General features: G+C 43.8%; 1 protein-coding gene across 4 annotated transcripts in view; it reads left to right on the forward strand.

The window, feature by feature from the left end:
* sh3kbp1 (SH3-domain kinase binding protein 1) overlaps positions 1-14,577 on the forward strand; it is a 261,615-nt gene that overhangs the window by 78,263 nt on the left and 168,775 nt on the right. For all 4 annotated transcript variants that reach the window (XM_078559394.1, XM_078559396.1, XM_078559395.1 and 1 more), the window contains one exon: positions 2,181-2,304. In XM_078559394.1, coding sequence (XP_078415520.1) covers positions 2,181-2,304 — 124 coding nt within the window. The remainder of the gene's footprint in view (positions 1-2,180; positions 2,305-14,577) is intronic.

Consider the following 14,577-nt stretch of genomic DNA (forward strand, 5'->3'; position numbering starts at 1 on the left):
CCCCAACATCCAGGCCTTTTAAAAATTGCACGTCTCAGGATACAAAAACCTGTATGTTGTTGCATTGGAGATATGCTTCATGAGAGGCTAAGCTATCAGTCTCCTGAAAATCAGGGAGATAGCTCTTAGCTCATTGAAAAAAGTTCCAGAAGCAACCAGAGCAAAAATTAATATTCTTGGAGACCGTGTTTCACAAAGCCTGACAGGAGCTTTTTCTGCCTCGAGTTTGGTTTACTGCACTCTGCTGCAAAATAAGTAATCAGAATATGATATTCTATTCCAGAAAGTCAGTTGAAGAATAAAACTGGAGCCAATCTTATGCACTTGTGAAGTTATTTAGAGTTGTACATTGCAAGCATATGCCTCCTAACCAACAACCATGGTTATAGCGGCTAATGTTAATGTCCACTACCTCCTTATAATTAAACAAAACTAATATAAAATTGACAATGCATTAGTTTCAAGTTACAGTTAATGAACTGTAAACCCTGATGTAGCTGATTCCGCATTTTGATAGGGTGGTTTAATTAACATTGTTTCCTGCTTTTGTTTGAGCCAGCAAACGGTCCCATCATCATATCCACTGACACAAACCATTTCATAGATTATGGAATTACTTAGAAAGTCATCACAACTATTTGTTTCTAATGGTGCAAAAACTCATGACAAAATAGTAACTAAGCAGCAGGTATTCTAACTGAAGGATGAATGCATATTGCAGTGCTACTGACTTAGAGGAAAGAAGCCCTGGATATTCCACAGCTGCTTCCTGGTCATTGATGTTCTTCGGAGCTCCTAATGCATATGAAAAATTCTCTCATTTAATAAGCGTTTTCTCCATTTAACTACAGTACCTAACACTTTGGCAGATCAATTCTGACAGGTAGCACATAGCTTATATTCATGACAAAAATAAAAATACCTGGAAAAACTCAGCAGGTCTGGCAGCATCTGCGGATAGGAACACAGTTAACGTTTCGAGTCCGTATGACTCTTCAACAGAACTAAGTAAGAGTCATACAGACTCAAAACGTTAACTGTGTTCCTCTCTGCAGATGCTGCCAGACCTGCTGAGTTCTTCCAGGTATTTTTATTTTTGTTTTGGATTTCCAGCATCCGCAGTTTTTTGCTTTTATTTTGGCTTATATTCATGGACCTTCTCTTTTTTTTTGAAGCTTTGATATATTTCTACAATGAGTGGAGGATGCAGGAAAACATTTACTTGATATGATTATCTTGATTATCAACACCATGATCACACCCATCCATCCCTGTAAGGTGTGTAGTTTTTAAAGTGTTTTTAAATTGGCAGTTTAACTTCAGGTCAAAACTAATTAGCATAAAGGTGGAGGTCTTATTTGGCTGGTGTGATGGGGGAGGAGTTTATATGATACACAAGTGGGAAACCATATGCCGCAGTGTGTACTTGCAGCGATGCTGCTCATTTACAGTGTCATGATATTTTGAATTTGCATAATTACCTCTAGAGTCTGTGGTGATAGACTATACTTGTCTTTGGAGATTCCAAAAAAAGTAGAATCTACCAGGTATATCATGTATAAATCCAGAACTACCCTTGAGAAGGTGGCCGTAAGCTGCCTTCATGAACCACAGCAGTTAATGTGATTTAGATAAACTCTGTGCTGTTAAGAAGGGAGTTCCAGGACTTTGACCCAGTGACGATGAAGGAACTGCAATTATAGCTCTAAGACAGGATGGTGTGTGGGAATTGCATGTGGTGCTGTTCCCATGCATCTTCTACCCCTGATGATCTAGGAGGTAGAAGTGGCAGGTTTGGAATGTACTGTTGAAAGAGCCTAGGTAAGTTGCTGCAGTACACCTGGTACATGAAGTGAAATTGCTGTTATGCAGTTGAGAAATTGGAATAACATATATTCAGAATTGTTCCATCTTTATGACCAATGTCTACTCGAGGTGTTTGGAAATAGCAAATACTTACATTGTTCTTCAAATTAGGGCCAACTTGCTGTAAGCTAGGAATCAAAATTGACTAATTTCTTCAGCTGGTTCAGTTAGTAAAAACTTATCATACCAATTAATTGCTCCAGGAATGTTTGTTTGGAGGAGTACCCAAATTATTATCGTTACAGCTATTTCAACATGAGTAATAGCAAATGCAACGCAAGTATAAATGACATTCTTTTTGTTGTTTATTATAGGAAATAAAGAAGGATGTTAAGAAAGAAAGCCAACCAGTGAAACCTACAGAGATGCTTGGGGATGACTTTTCCAATGGCAGCTTGCTATCTTCAAACGATACGACTCTTAAAAATCCTAGAAAAGGTAAACCTGCGATAAACACAATTACTTCTCACAGTGATTAGGGCACCTATTCAAGGGAAAAAATGTTTTAAGTTGAATAAACAAAAACTCAATCCTACAAAGTGTTTTAATATTGATAGTTGTTGCAGAATGCAATGAACCATGTTGGTATTGAGGGTGGCAATGTGTTCTTTAACCTGTTGCATTCAATTCAAAGCCTTTTATAATCCAGGAATAAGAGAACCATGTGAACATTGTAATTCTAAAATAAAACCAGAACATATTAGAAATACATCGTAGATAAATGAGCATCTGAAAGAGGAAGAATTGCTCCTTTGGTGGCATCGGTTTCAGCAATTCTCTTTTTGTTTTTTAAGATTATATCCTAACCTTGAGTCACTCTAGCCATCCATTTTTGTGACACTGAGTGCACAAATGCAGCTGCAGTGGCAACAGTTATACTTGGCCGTGTAAATATCTCTATTGTTTCCAGATTAAGTACAGATGATATTTAAATATATTGAAAACAAACAAAAACAAAAATGTGAAGCATCTTATTGCACTGTGTGATACTTTCATTTCTGGAAAGATTTTAAAAAAACTCTCAAGGATTTTCCTATGATTACTGCACATTTGTGCTGGCTAATATTCCACATCCTTACAGGTTTGCCTATCTCGTGCCATGCCCTTGAATCATACTCACCCAAAGGAAAAAACAGCCTTACAATCACCTACAAAGTTGATAAAAAGGAAATGTTTGCAAGTGAAAACACCCACAAGCTATCTAGACTATACTTGAATCAGGAAAAATGGTCATAAATGCTTAATTTGTGTCTGAATAGAACTGCATGGAAAGCATTACCAAATCACAAACTGTGATTTGGGGCTGATAACTGATCATACTTGTGAAGGCCACTCTGGAATTAGAAGTGCCAGCCATATGGGTGCAATAACCTTACTCTACATTTGTTTCCAATGGATGTTTTAAAACTCTAAATGCTGCTGGCACTTGCAGTTGGAAAATTATGTAAATAATACATTACAGAGCATGTAGCCATCTTGGCCAATCCTCGGGAACTCCTTTCCTAAGTACCCCGACCATGCTTTCTCTTCTTTTAAAAATGTTCTTAAAACCCATCTTTTTCACCAAGCTTTTGGTTACCCCAGCTAATTGTTTCCTCTACAGCTTGGTATCCATTTCCATTTTGTGTTCCTCAGGGTAGTGTCCTAGGCCCCACCACCTTAAGCTGCATCAGCAATGACCTTCCCTCCATCATAAGGTCAGAAGTGGGGGTGTTTGCTGATGATTGCACCATGTTCAGCACCATTCGTAACTCCTCAGGTACTGAAACAGTACATGTCCAAATGCAGCAAGACCTGGACAATACCCAGGCTTGGGTTGACAAGTGGCAAGTAACATTCATGCCAACCAAGTGCCAGGCATTGACCATCTCCAACAAGAGAAAATCTAACCAACGCCCCTTGGCATTCAATGGCATTACCATTGCTGAATCCCCCACTATCAACAACCTGAGGGTTACCATTGATCAGAAACTGAACTGGATCAGCCATATAAATCCTGGGGCTACAAGAGCAGGTCAGAGGCTAGGAATCCTGTGGCGGATAACTCACCACCTGGCTCCCCAAAGCCTGTCCACAATCTACAAGGCACAAGTCAGGAGTGTGGTGGAATACTCTTCCCTTGCCTGAATGAGTGCATCTCCAGCAACACTCGAAGCTCAACATTATCCAGGACAAAGCAGCCTGTCAAGAAGATATAATAATGCCTATAATGTTATTGGAAATTATTTTAAAATAGATTTCTGGTGGTGTCTGTGTCTGTGTGTGTGTCTTAATTGGATTAAAGCCAGCTGGTCTAGAGACTTTGACGTATAGAAGAGAAGTAGGTTTGAAATGTTGATTAGATAAACGTAGATGTTAAGGGTGCAATTTGCATTTTTAAATAAACCATTCAAAAGAATGGGTAAATATTATACCTGGCCAGAAGAAGCCAAACAATGTGTTTACTTTTTTTCAAAGCTTACTAATAAAATTATTAGACATGGTAAAGTTCAAAAGACATAGTGATACAATGAAAATTTGCATTCAAAGAGGAAAATATGTATAAAGGAAGAGAAGGCTGTTGGTAAAGAAGGGGAGGGATTCTAAGATCTAAAGCCTCCCGCCTGTAAGCCTCAAGCTGCTGCCTGTCCTAGAGCTGAAAGAAACTCATTTTGGATTCGGCTGTCCAGGGTGTGCTTTGCGAGAGGCCTGTTTAATCTGTGTGTTTTACTGTTGCCTTAATAGAGATGTAACTGCGAGTCAGATTAATTAGGGTTTTTCTTTTAAAGTTTTATCGTAATACTTTGTAGACATATGTATGTGCTTACAACCTTTTATTTAATAAATATTTAATTTAGTTTTATAAAAACCTTGAGACTTGGTGGTCTTATTATAACTGAATTCAAAGCCTGCGTCTCAAAACATACAAATTGCGAAATTTGGTTATGACATTTGTTTCAAGTTTTCCTTTGGGATTTGAATGACTTAGCCTTTACCGTCGGCTGTGTCATAATGCAGCCGGCTTGATTGGCACCCCATCCACAAGCATTCACTCCCTCCACCACCGATGTACAGTAGCAGCAGTGTGTACCATCTACAAGATGCACTGCAGAAACTCACCAAGGCTTCATCGACAGCACCTTCCAAACCTGCGACCACTACCACCTAGAAGGACAAGGGCAGCAGACAGGGCACCACCACCTGGAAGTTCCCCTCCAAGCCACTCACCATCCTGACTTGGAAATATATCGCCATTCCTTCACTGCGCTGGGTCAAAATCCTGGAACTCCCCCCTCTAACAGCACTGTGGGTGTACCTACCCCACGGAGACTGCAGCGGTTCAAGAAAGCAGATCACCACCATCTTCTCAACGGCAACTAGGGATGGGCAATACACGCTGGCCTAGCCAGCGAAGCCCACATCCCTTGAATGAATATAAAATATTTTTTGTGGAACTGAGAAGGAAAACTCTTTCCTCATTCTAATTTGTTAATGATATAAGTTGAATTTTCAAAGTAGACACACTTCGTAGATGGGAAGGGAGCACAGGAAAGAAGTGCTTGTGACCTTGTGCATTTTGCTATTCACCTTTTAGGAGATGGTGGTTAAAAGTTTAATGCTGAGATAAGTGACTTGAAGAATACAAGAGTTGAGTGACTGTTTAAGAAAGTTGGTATTGGTGAGAGTGAGGTGGGATTACAAAGTAAGAGATACTGGGGAGTTAGAGGTAGGGGAGAAGAATCAGTGATTGAGGGGAGGAATGGGAGCTGCTGGTAACTCCTCTCCAACACCTCACAACATGCCATCCATACCTACCCCCAAAAGGAAAGAAAATAAGAATGAGAGATGCAATAAGAAAAGCTGAGGAAAGAGAACAGGAAGAAGTGAGACAGCCTTCCTAGGATTTACAGTGGATCTGAGGGAGACAATGGAGAGCTGAGGAGCGCACCATTTCAACTGCTGTGAGCCAGCAGTGAATTTAAAACATCAACTGTGACATCGCAGGAAACTAGTAAGTTGATAGGTGGCCATGTGCTTAGTGCAAAATGCATTAGTAGCTCGCTTAGGACACGGGAGTTGAGATAGATTGATAAATAGAAAGAACTAAAACTTTAAAATGAAACAAAATAAAATAATCACCTAAAACGCATACCAGTGTAGTTAAACATATAACTTTTAGTTGTCAGTGATTCTAGCATTTAATGAGCACAGTAAATTGTAGTATACGTAGAAAATACTCTAAGTTAAAGTAATTAAATTAACTAGGTATCATAAGTAACAATGCCAAGACAAGTGTTATGCTGCAGCTGTGAAATGTGGGAGCTTTGGGACACCAAGGTGATTCAGGACAAACATGTCTTCAGAAAGTGTAAGCAACCAGAGGAATTCTCAATCAGGATTATTGACTGGAAGCCGAACTGCAGACATTGTGCAACATAAGGGAGGTGGAGAAATACCTGGACGCTTTGTTCCAGAAGGTGGTCAGACATCTTCGATTAGGGTCGTCTGTTTTGGTCAATAGTGAGGGACAGGAGGATGTGATCGTGAGTGAGGCAGGTAAAAGGACAGAGCAGGCACTAGTGGAGGAGCATCAGAATTTGCAATGGTCAAACAGGTTTGAGGTGCTCACAACCTGTGTGGAGGAAAGCGAGGTCTGCAAGGTGGATGAGTAGGCTGGCCAAGGCACCATGGTACAGGAAGCTGTTTGGGTCGGCGGGGGGAGCAACAGGAATGTAGACGTAGAAGAGGACAGTATAGTGAGGGGGATTGATGCTGTTCTCTGCAGCAAAAAGCGAGAGTCCAGAAGGATGCATTGGTTGCCCAGTACTAGGGCTCGGGTCATCTGCTGAGATTTGGACAGGAACTTGCAGTGGGAGGAGGAGGACCCAGTTGTTGTGGTCCATGTAGGTGCTAACGACATTGGCAGGACAAGGAATGAGGTTCTGCATAGTCAATATGAGGCGCTAGGTGACAAATTAAGAAGCAGAACCTCAAAGGTAATCATCTTTGGATTATTACCTGAGCCATGTGCAAATTGGCATAGAGCAAATAAGATTAGAGAGATGAATGTGTGGCTCAAAGATTGGTGTGGGAGGTGGGTTCCGGTTGGTGGGGCACTGGTACTGGGGATAGTGGGGTCTGTACCGTTGGGCTGGCCTATACCTGAACCATGCTGGGATGAGTGTTCTTGCAAATTGCATAACCAGGGAAATAGAAAGGGTTTTAAACTAAATAGTGAGCACAAAGGATCAAATTTGGGAAGATGTGGTGTATCAAAGAGTAGAGACAAGGTAAGAGAGAAAGGTATTCATATGAGAAATGATAAACAGACCATGACAGGTAGGGTCAGCGAATACAAATTTAAGAGCAAACCAACAGATAAGGCTAACGGTTACAAAAGTAATAAAAAAGACAGAACTTAAGTCTGTGTATCTGAATGCACGCAGCATTCAAAACAAAACAGATGAACTGAGAGCACATAGAAATAAATAAATACAATCTAATAGCCATTATAGAGATATGGCTACAGGATGATATAGACTGGGACATGAATATTGAAGGGTATGCAACTTTTAGCAAGGATAGGAAGTTAGAAAAAGGTGGTTCTGTTAATTAAAGATGGCTTTAATACAATAGAGAGGGAAGACCCAAGTTCAAGAAACCAGGATATAGATACGGTTTGGGTAGAGATGTGAATGATGAAGGCAAGAAGTTGCTTGTGGGAGTGATGTACAGGCTCCCTAACAGTTATCATATGGTAGGATGGGGTATCAAAGAAGAAATAGTGGGAGCTTGTCAGAAAGGTACAACAATTATTATGGGGGATTTTAATCTACATATAGATTAGAAAAATCAGATGGGCAAAGGTAGCATAGATGACAAATTCATAAAATGTTTTCAGGATAATTTCTTAGATCAACATGTTCTGCAGCCAACCAGGGAGCAGGCAATACTAGACCTGGCATTGTGCAATGAGATAGTTGTGCAATTCAATAACCTCACAGTGAAGGCACCCCTACGTAGCAGTGATTTATAATATGATTGAATTTTGCATTCAGTTTGAGGGAGAGAAGAGTGGGTCCAAGACTAGTATTTTAAACTTAAATAAGGGCAATTATGAGGGCATGAAAGCAGAACAAACGAAAGTAAACTGGCAATTTAGGTTAAGGGATAGGTCAATAGAGATGCAGTGGCAGACATTTAAGGGAATATTTCAGAATACACAGAATAGATATATTACAACAAGGAAGAAAAATTCCAAGGGGAGGATCCACCATCTATGGTTAATTAAAAATGTTAAAGATAGTATCAACCTTAAAGAAAACTGAAGCATAACCTCCCTACTTTTATATTCAATTCCCCTTGCAATAAACAACAACATTCTATTAGCTTTGCTAATTACTTGCTGCACTTGCATAATAACCTTTTGTGATTCATGTACTAGAACACCTGGACCCATCTGCATCTCCGAGCTCTGCAATCTCTCATCATTTAGATAATATGCATTTTTTATTCGACCTTCCAAAATGGACAATCTCACACTTTTCCACATTATACTCCATTTGTCTAGGTCTGTCTAGAAAGTAAAAACCCTTGTCACTATTAGCTCTTTAGCCATTCACCTTAAAGCAGTATCCTCTGGTTCTTGTTCCTTTTGCCAATGGGAATAATTTCTCACTATCTACTCTGCCTAGAAACCAGTGTTAGTGTCTGATAGCAAGAGTAATTCCTTAATTGTTAAAATGGCACAGGAGTTGGATCAGTTGTTGACAATGCAGAGGTTTGTTTTGTTGTGAAAAATGATTCACTGCAACAAGTTGGAATTTAGTAAAATCCTTGACTGTAATTAATTGGTCAATAGTTTTCTATATGTTCCTTTTTTCCACTGTCAGAAGCTACATATACACTCAGCCATCTTGGCTTATGCTAACATAGATCTAAATCATAAGAGTTAGATTCAAATTCCAATCTGTGGCTTCAGCATATATTCTAGGCTGAAACATCAGTGGAGTGCTGCATTGTTCAATACATTCTTTTGGATGTCTATCTACCTGGTTCCATCTGCCTGTTAAGGTAGTCACAAAATATCCCGTGGCACCATTTAAAGAGGTGGTGTCCTGGTCAGCACTAATCCCTCAACAAAGACCAAATCAGATTATCTGGTTATTTTTTTGTTTGCTGTCTGAAGGACCTCCACTCTGCACTGCTGCTTTTGGCTACAAGACAATGACTATACTTAAAAAGTATTCCTTTAGCTTTGCAATACCTTGGGATGTTCTGTAGACCTACAAGATGTTATATAAGTACAAGTTTGTTTGTTCTTTTCAGTTTTACTTTTTCTTTTTTTGTATGTACCAGTACCCCTCTCTATTGATGTGGATGATGCTCGTTTTTGGTAAAATTCCAAAGTTCTGTCATTGCATGGAGTGTTGGTACAGGACTGTACTATGTCTCTCGAAGATTTTATGGTTTTTATTTTTAAAGTGAGTAAAGATCCCCAATTTTTAAAAAAAAAATTGTGCTTAAAGTAAATTGAGATAACTTGCAGCAATTGGTGTCAAACATAAGTTGAGAACCCAAAGCTGATTTTCTAGAGTAAATATACATTTTATTCTTTTCTTGAACTTGAGCGGGAGATTTTGACAGCTTTTAGCTTGAATCTTTTGTGATTATTTGGCCAGACTGTTCATAGGTGATTTGTGGTACAGTGGCACTGGCATGTTTTTATCAATGTAGAGTGGTATTTGTTAAGTAATGGTACAAAAAGTAACAGTGTAGCTCTGGAGACAACCAAATGTACTAAAGCCATGGAAGTAAGCCATTCCAAGTTGCTGCCTCGCATTGATTTGAGTTTGCACAAAATGCATTATAATCTTTGCTTTTATTTTTCCCTAATTCAGCCAGCATTGCAACATCAGCTCATGAGGTTTCTTATATTTTCCCCCTTATCTCACTTAACCTATTGATTCAAGGTGTTTGACACTTGGGTGGCATTATGGCACAAAATGAGAAACTTATCGAGCCATCTGCACAGAGCGCTGTTGAAGAAAGAGAGGGATGATTTCAAATCTGTTTAATCTGTGACTGCCTTGTAGAAATCTCTGGTCATAAAATTGAGCAAAATCTGAAATATAGAGCGGAATTTTCTGAGCCTGCTGCTGGCGGGCATGAAAGGTGGCATGCGCGGAAAATATGGTGCAACCTGTTGCACGACAGCGTGAAGGCAGGTCGCGATTGTCCGCTCAGCCTGCCAATGGTGGGCCTCGTTTCCCGTCATTGGTTGGCGGAGAGCTAATTGTAATACATTAGCATATAAGTAAAAGACCAGCTCGCCAGGCTCTTGGAACCCCGCCGTATCGTCCGTCCACGTCGGCGGGAAAGCACGCCGACGTGTTTCACAACAGCACACAGTGGGAACTGAGGTGAGTGAGCAGCGGTGTGCTCCACAGGCCCGCCCATTATTTACAGGCCTTGGGCAGCTGGTGCCTGGCCCCGGAGGCGACTGTTGGGGTGGGGGTGGGGGGCAAGTGCTGGCCAGCCTCGGAGGTGACTGCTGAGGAGGGGAGGGATGTGGGTCAAGTGCTACCCTGCCGCTGCATCCCAATGCACAGGCAATCGAGGTTGGGGGGCAGGGTAAGCAAGGGGTTTGGCCACGCATTAGGAACACCTGTATAAACTGACCATGCCTCTCCAACTAAGACAGATCAGGCGCAGCCACTGTGATATTTTTGGGGTCAGGCTCCTATCCTGCCTGCCCGTGCAATCAACGCGGAGGCACCAAAGGGCCACCAAGCGCTCCATATCTTACCCCACTGCCTCCCACCCACCCACCCCTCCGGCTCGAGTTGAGACTTCGAGTCCGTCACCACTTTATTGGACTGTGAAGCAGTTGCACTGCACACGTTGTACAATCTCCTCACCAATGCTGGCCATGTAGCAGTCACTGTGGGAGGCGCTCGCAGCCCCTTGCAATCTCAGCATCCCGGTTTGCACCAGTGCCCCTCCATGTTGCAGGTTGACGGGACAGCCATGCAGCGCACTCATCTCTGGCCATCTGAGGGGTGACCAGCACTCTCCGGGAAGCATTAAGGGGCGGTCACACAGGGCCAGGAAAGGTGCTAAGTAAAGCCATGATAACCACATCTCTCTAACTTTCGTGCTGCAGGAGGACCACGTCAGGATCATGGATCCTGGAGACCTAGCTGTGTGCCTGATGGCCTACAGAGACTGTAGAAGACGGAGGAGAGAGTGATTGAAACTTCTGGCTGCGCAAAGGCAGGAGCAGCAACCTCATGAAGAAGGGCAACAGGCTCCTGCACACGCTGCCCAGAAGCGACAGCGAGCTGTGGTTGGTTGGCGCCTAGCGACACCCAGGATAGATGCCGCCTACCAGTCCTTCAGATGGCTGAGAACCAGTATCGCCAATGACTGTGCATGTCTAGGGACCTGGTGGCTCACATCTGCCACTTACTGCAGGACTTGGTGCAAAGGGAACATGGAGGGCATGAACTGCCAGTGGCTGTGAAAGTGACCGTGGTGCTCAATTTCTATGCCAGTGGCTCCTTTCATGGCTCCGCAGGTGACCTCTGTGGGATTTCACAATCCATCACCAACAAATGCATCCATGAGGCCACGGATGCCATCTTCTCGAGGGCACAAAACTTTGTGTATTCTGCCTGGGACTGGGATAGCCAGGATGCAAGGGCCATTGGACTCGCCCTGATCTTGGGATTCCCACAGGTGCAGGGTGCGATTGACTGCACTCATGTGGCGCTCAGGTTTCCGTCGCTACACTCAGTGGACTCCATCAACTGCAAGGGCCTCCACTCACTGAACGTGCAGCTGATATGCGGCCACCAGAAACGCATCCTGCAGGTATGCACACGGTTTCCAGGGAATGTGCACGACGCCTACATCCTGAGTCGCTCGCAGATCCTTGCAGTCTTCCAGGGTCCACAATGGCTGCAGGGTTGGCTCCTTGGGGAGAAGGGCTACCCGGAGAGGCGTGGCTGATGACACCCGCGTGGCGGTCTCAGACTGCAGCAGGGTGATGCAATACTGAGGCTCATGCAGCAGCTCGCAACTTGGTGGAGCAGACCATCGGGATGCTGAGGATGTGGTTCTGGTGCCTGGACCGGTCTGGTGGAGTCCTGCAATACTGTCCTCAGAGGGTGTCTCACACCGTCGTCATCTGCACCCTTTGCAGCGCCAGGTTGTAACGGGGAGAGGAGCTGGCTGAGGAGGAGATGGAGGAGCTGCATGTCTCCTCTGATAAGGAGGATGCCGATGAGGGTGAGGGGGTTCTCAGTGGTGATGACGACAGGGATGAGGCTCTCGCACTGGCTAGACGAGACAGGCGCATTTGGGAGTCCCTCATAGCTGCCAGATTTTTGGAGGATGATGACGACTTGCGGTGAGGTGTCCCTGTAGATGCTCACATCAAGCTGTGAACATTTGACTCCAGTTTGGCTTATCACAGCTCCAATACCCTCTGTGAGAATGCTCCTGTCATGGAGATGCAATGGAGGCCCTAATAGTCATTCGATCACAGGAGGATGATGACAACATGCAATGCCCCTGGCTGACTCCATGAGCAGAAGGAGTAGCTGGAGTGAGATTGAGCTGCCCAGCACCCCTCTCGCGTACACACTGTTGGGAGGCCCACTATGGCATCAGCGATGGAGTTAAGTCCTCACAGCAGTACATGAGTGACGTCCTGGACCAAGGTTTCCTTGGTGGCCGCCATCCTGCCAGTGTTGACCTTGATGCATTGCAATGCCGGCGCTATCACCTCAGCCTGAAGATGGACAGATGGACTTCTCCATTGTTCCTTGAGGAGTGTAGCGGTCATCCCTTTCTGTTGTTCCCTAGCTTGCCTTTGCAGCTCCAGCAACTGTGACATGACTGAGTCCAGAGGTTCATCATCTGATTCAGCAACGTTCTAGCCTCCAGCTGTCCTCCGATGCCGGACACCTGGGAAGTCCCTGCCTCCGCCTGCTATGGATCAGAAAGTGTGATGTGCTCACCAGATTGTGATCCCGAGGCAACTATAAAGCTAGGTCCCACCGAGGTGTGTGTCTCTGCGCTGGTGGAGGGTGTGGGTGAGCGCTGTGACGGGACTTCAGGGAGGGTGCCTTCAGATTTCTCCTTCAGAGGTTTCTTCGGAGGCCCTGGGTCAAGGACTCTGTCGGCTGTTTGGCAGATGTGCCTGCGAAAGCAAGGGGAGATAATTGGTGCATGGCAGTGGTCTGTGAAAGAGGACACATCACTCTCAGCATGGTTGTCTGCTGGGTTGCACTTCTGGATCCTCACATGGTAGAGCAGCGCTGACCTCACCATCAGCACAGGACTGATCCTGGTCATCGCTGGCCAGTTGGTTGGCTCTGTTTTCGAATTCTGTCAGAACTTTGATTTCTGGCATCCCTCCACCTGTCTGTGACCTTTCCTTCCTGTTGTGAGCTAATTTGTCCTGCATGGATAGAGATGGGGAGAGTGTATCAGGATGCCTGCCGGGCCAGGTGATAAGTGTGTCTGGCCTGTGTGGGTGGTGAGTGGTCCCATGGATGGGATGAGGACAATGATGGTGTGTGTGAAAGAGTGAATGGTGATGTCCCTTGCACTGGCAGTGAGTGAGGGCCCTGTGGATGTGTGATGGATTTGTGAGTGAGAGAGTTGGGAATGATGAAAAGAGTGACTTACCCTGGTGGAACGGAGGAGATCATTCATTCTTTTGCGGCACTGGGTGGCTGTCCTCCTCTGCAGGGCATTTGCTCTGACCACCACTGCCACCCCCTCCCAAGCTGGGTTGGTGACATTGCTACCCCCTCTCTGGGTCGCAGGATGGGTAGAGCAAATCCCGTCAGGCCTCCATGGCATCCAGCAGTCACTCGAGGGACCTGTTGTTGAAGCGGGGGGCTGCAATCTTTTTGCCTTTGCTGGCCATGTCTCCTGGACACCGGTGGTGAGCTGGTGGCGATGAGTGCTTTGCTGGTGGTTTCCTTTTAATGATGGCGGCCAGCGTGATGCAACAGCAGGGTGATGGTGAGCGGGCGAATGAGAGCCTGCCTGCCATGGAAACGGCATGTTTACTGGGAATGCATAAATAATAAGGCGGGCTCGGGAAGCTACATCATGAAAACCCGCCGTTTTCGGCAGGTAGGACTCCATTTTGCCCACCCGCTACCACACTTAGTGCATTCCTTGGAAAATTCCGCCTTTACATATAAGCTACACCAAACACACAATCCAATTCTTCTTTCCAGTGCTAAGTGTTTGAATCATACTGATTATAATGTCTATAGATGTTACTATTAAAACTAACTTGAAAATAGGACAACTTTGCATGTGAAATTTATTAATGTCTGCATTAGTGCCACCTACAGGTGTGTTGAAATACAAAATGGTATGGTAATTCAGAAGGATGGAAACATACTTTGAATCAATGCAGCAAAATAACCCTGCAAATTGATTTTTTGTTTTTGTGGGATAAGGGAGAGAAAACATTCCTTTTTTTAAAAAAAAGGATGATGCTTGCATTTCCCTCCTTGATGCTGTCTCCAGTTATCTCGTCAGTCCAGGCAGGCATTGAAAAGGACAAGGAAGCAGAGGAATATATTGTTGTTCTTTTTTTTAAAACATCTTTATCAAAAAGAGAAAAACTTAACCCGGATCAGTGCTAAAAGTAATCAAGTGAACTGGTAAAATGCTACTGTCCAACAATTTGTATGGTGA

The sequence above is a fragment of the Cetorhinus maximus genome, chromosome 16 (assembly GCF_964194155.1).
Source record: "Cetorhinus maximus chromosome 16, sCetMax3.hap1.1, whole genome shotgun sequence".
In the NCBI taxonomy this organism is placed as follows: domain Eukaryota; kingdom Metazoa; phylum Chordata; class Chondrichthyes; order Lamniformes; family Cetorhinidae; genus Cetorhinus; species Cetorhinus maximus.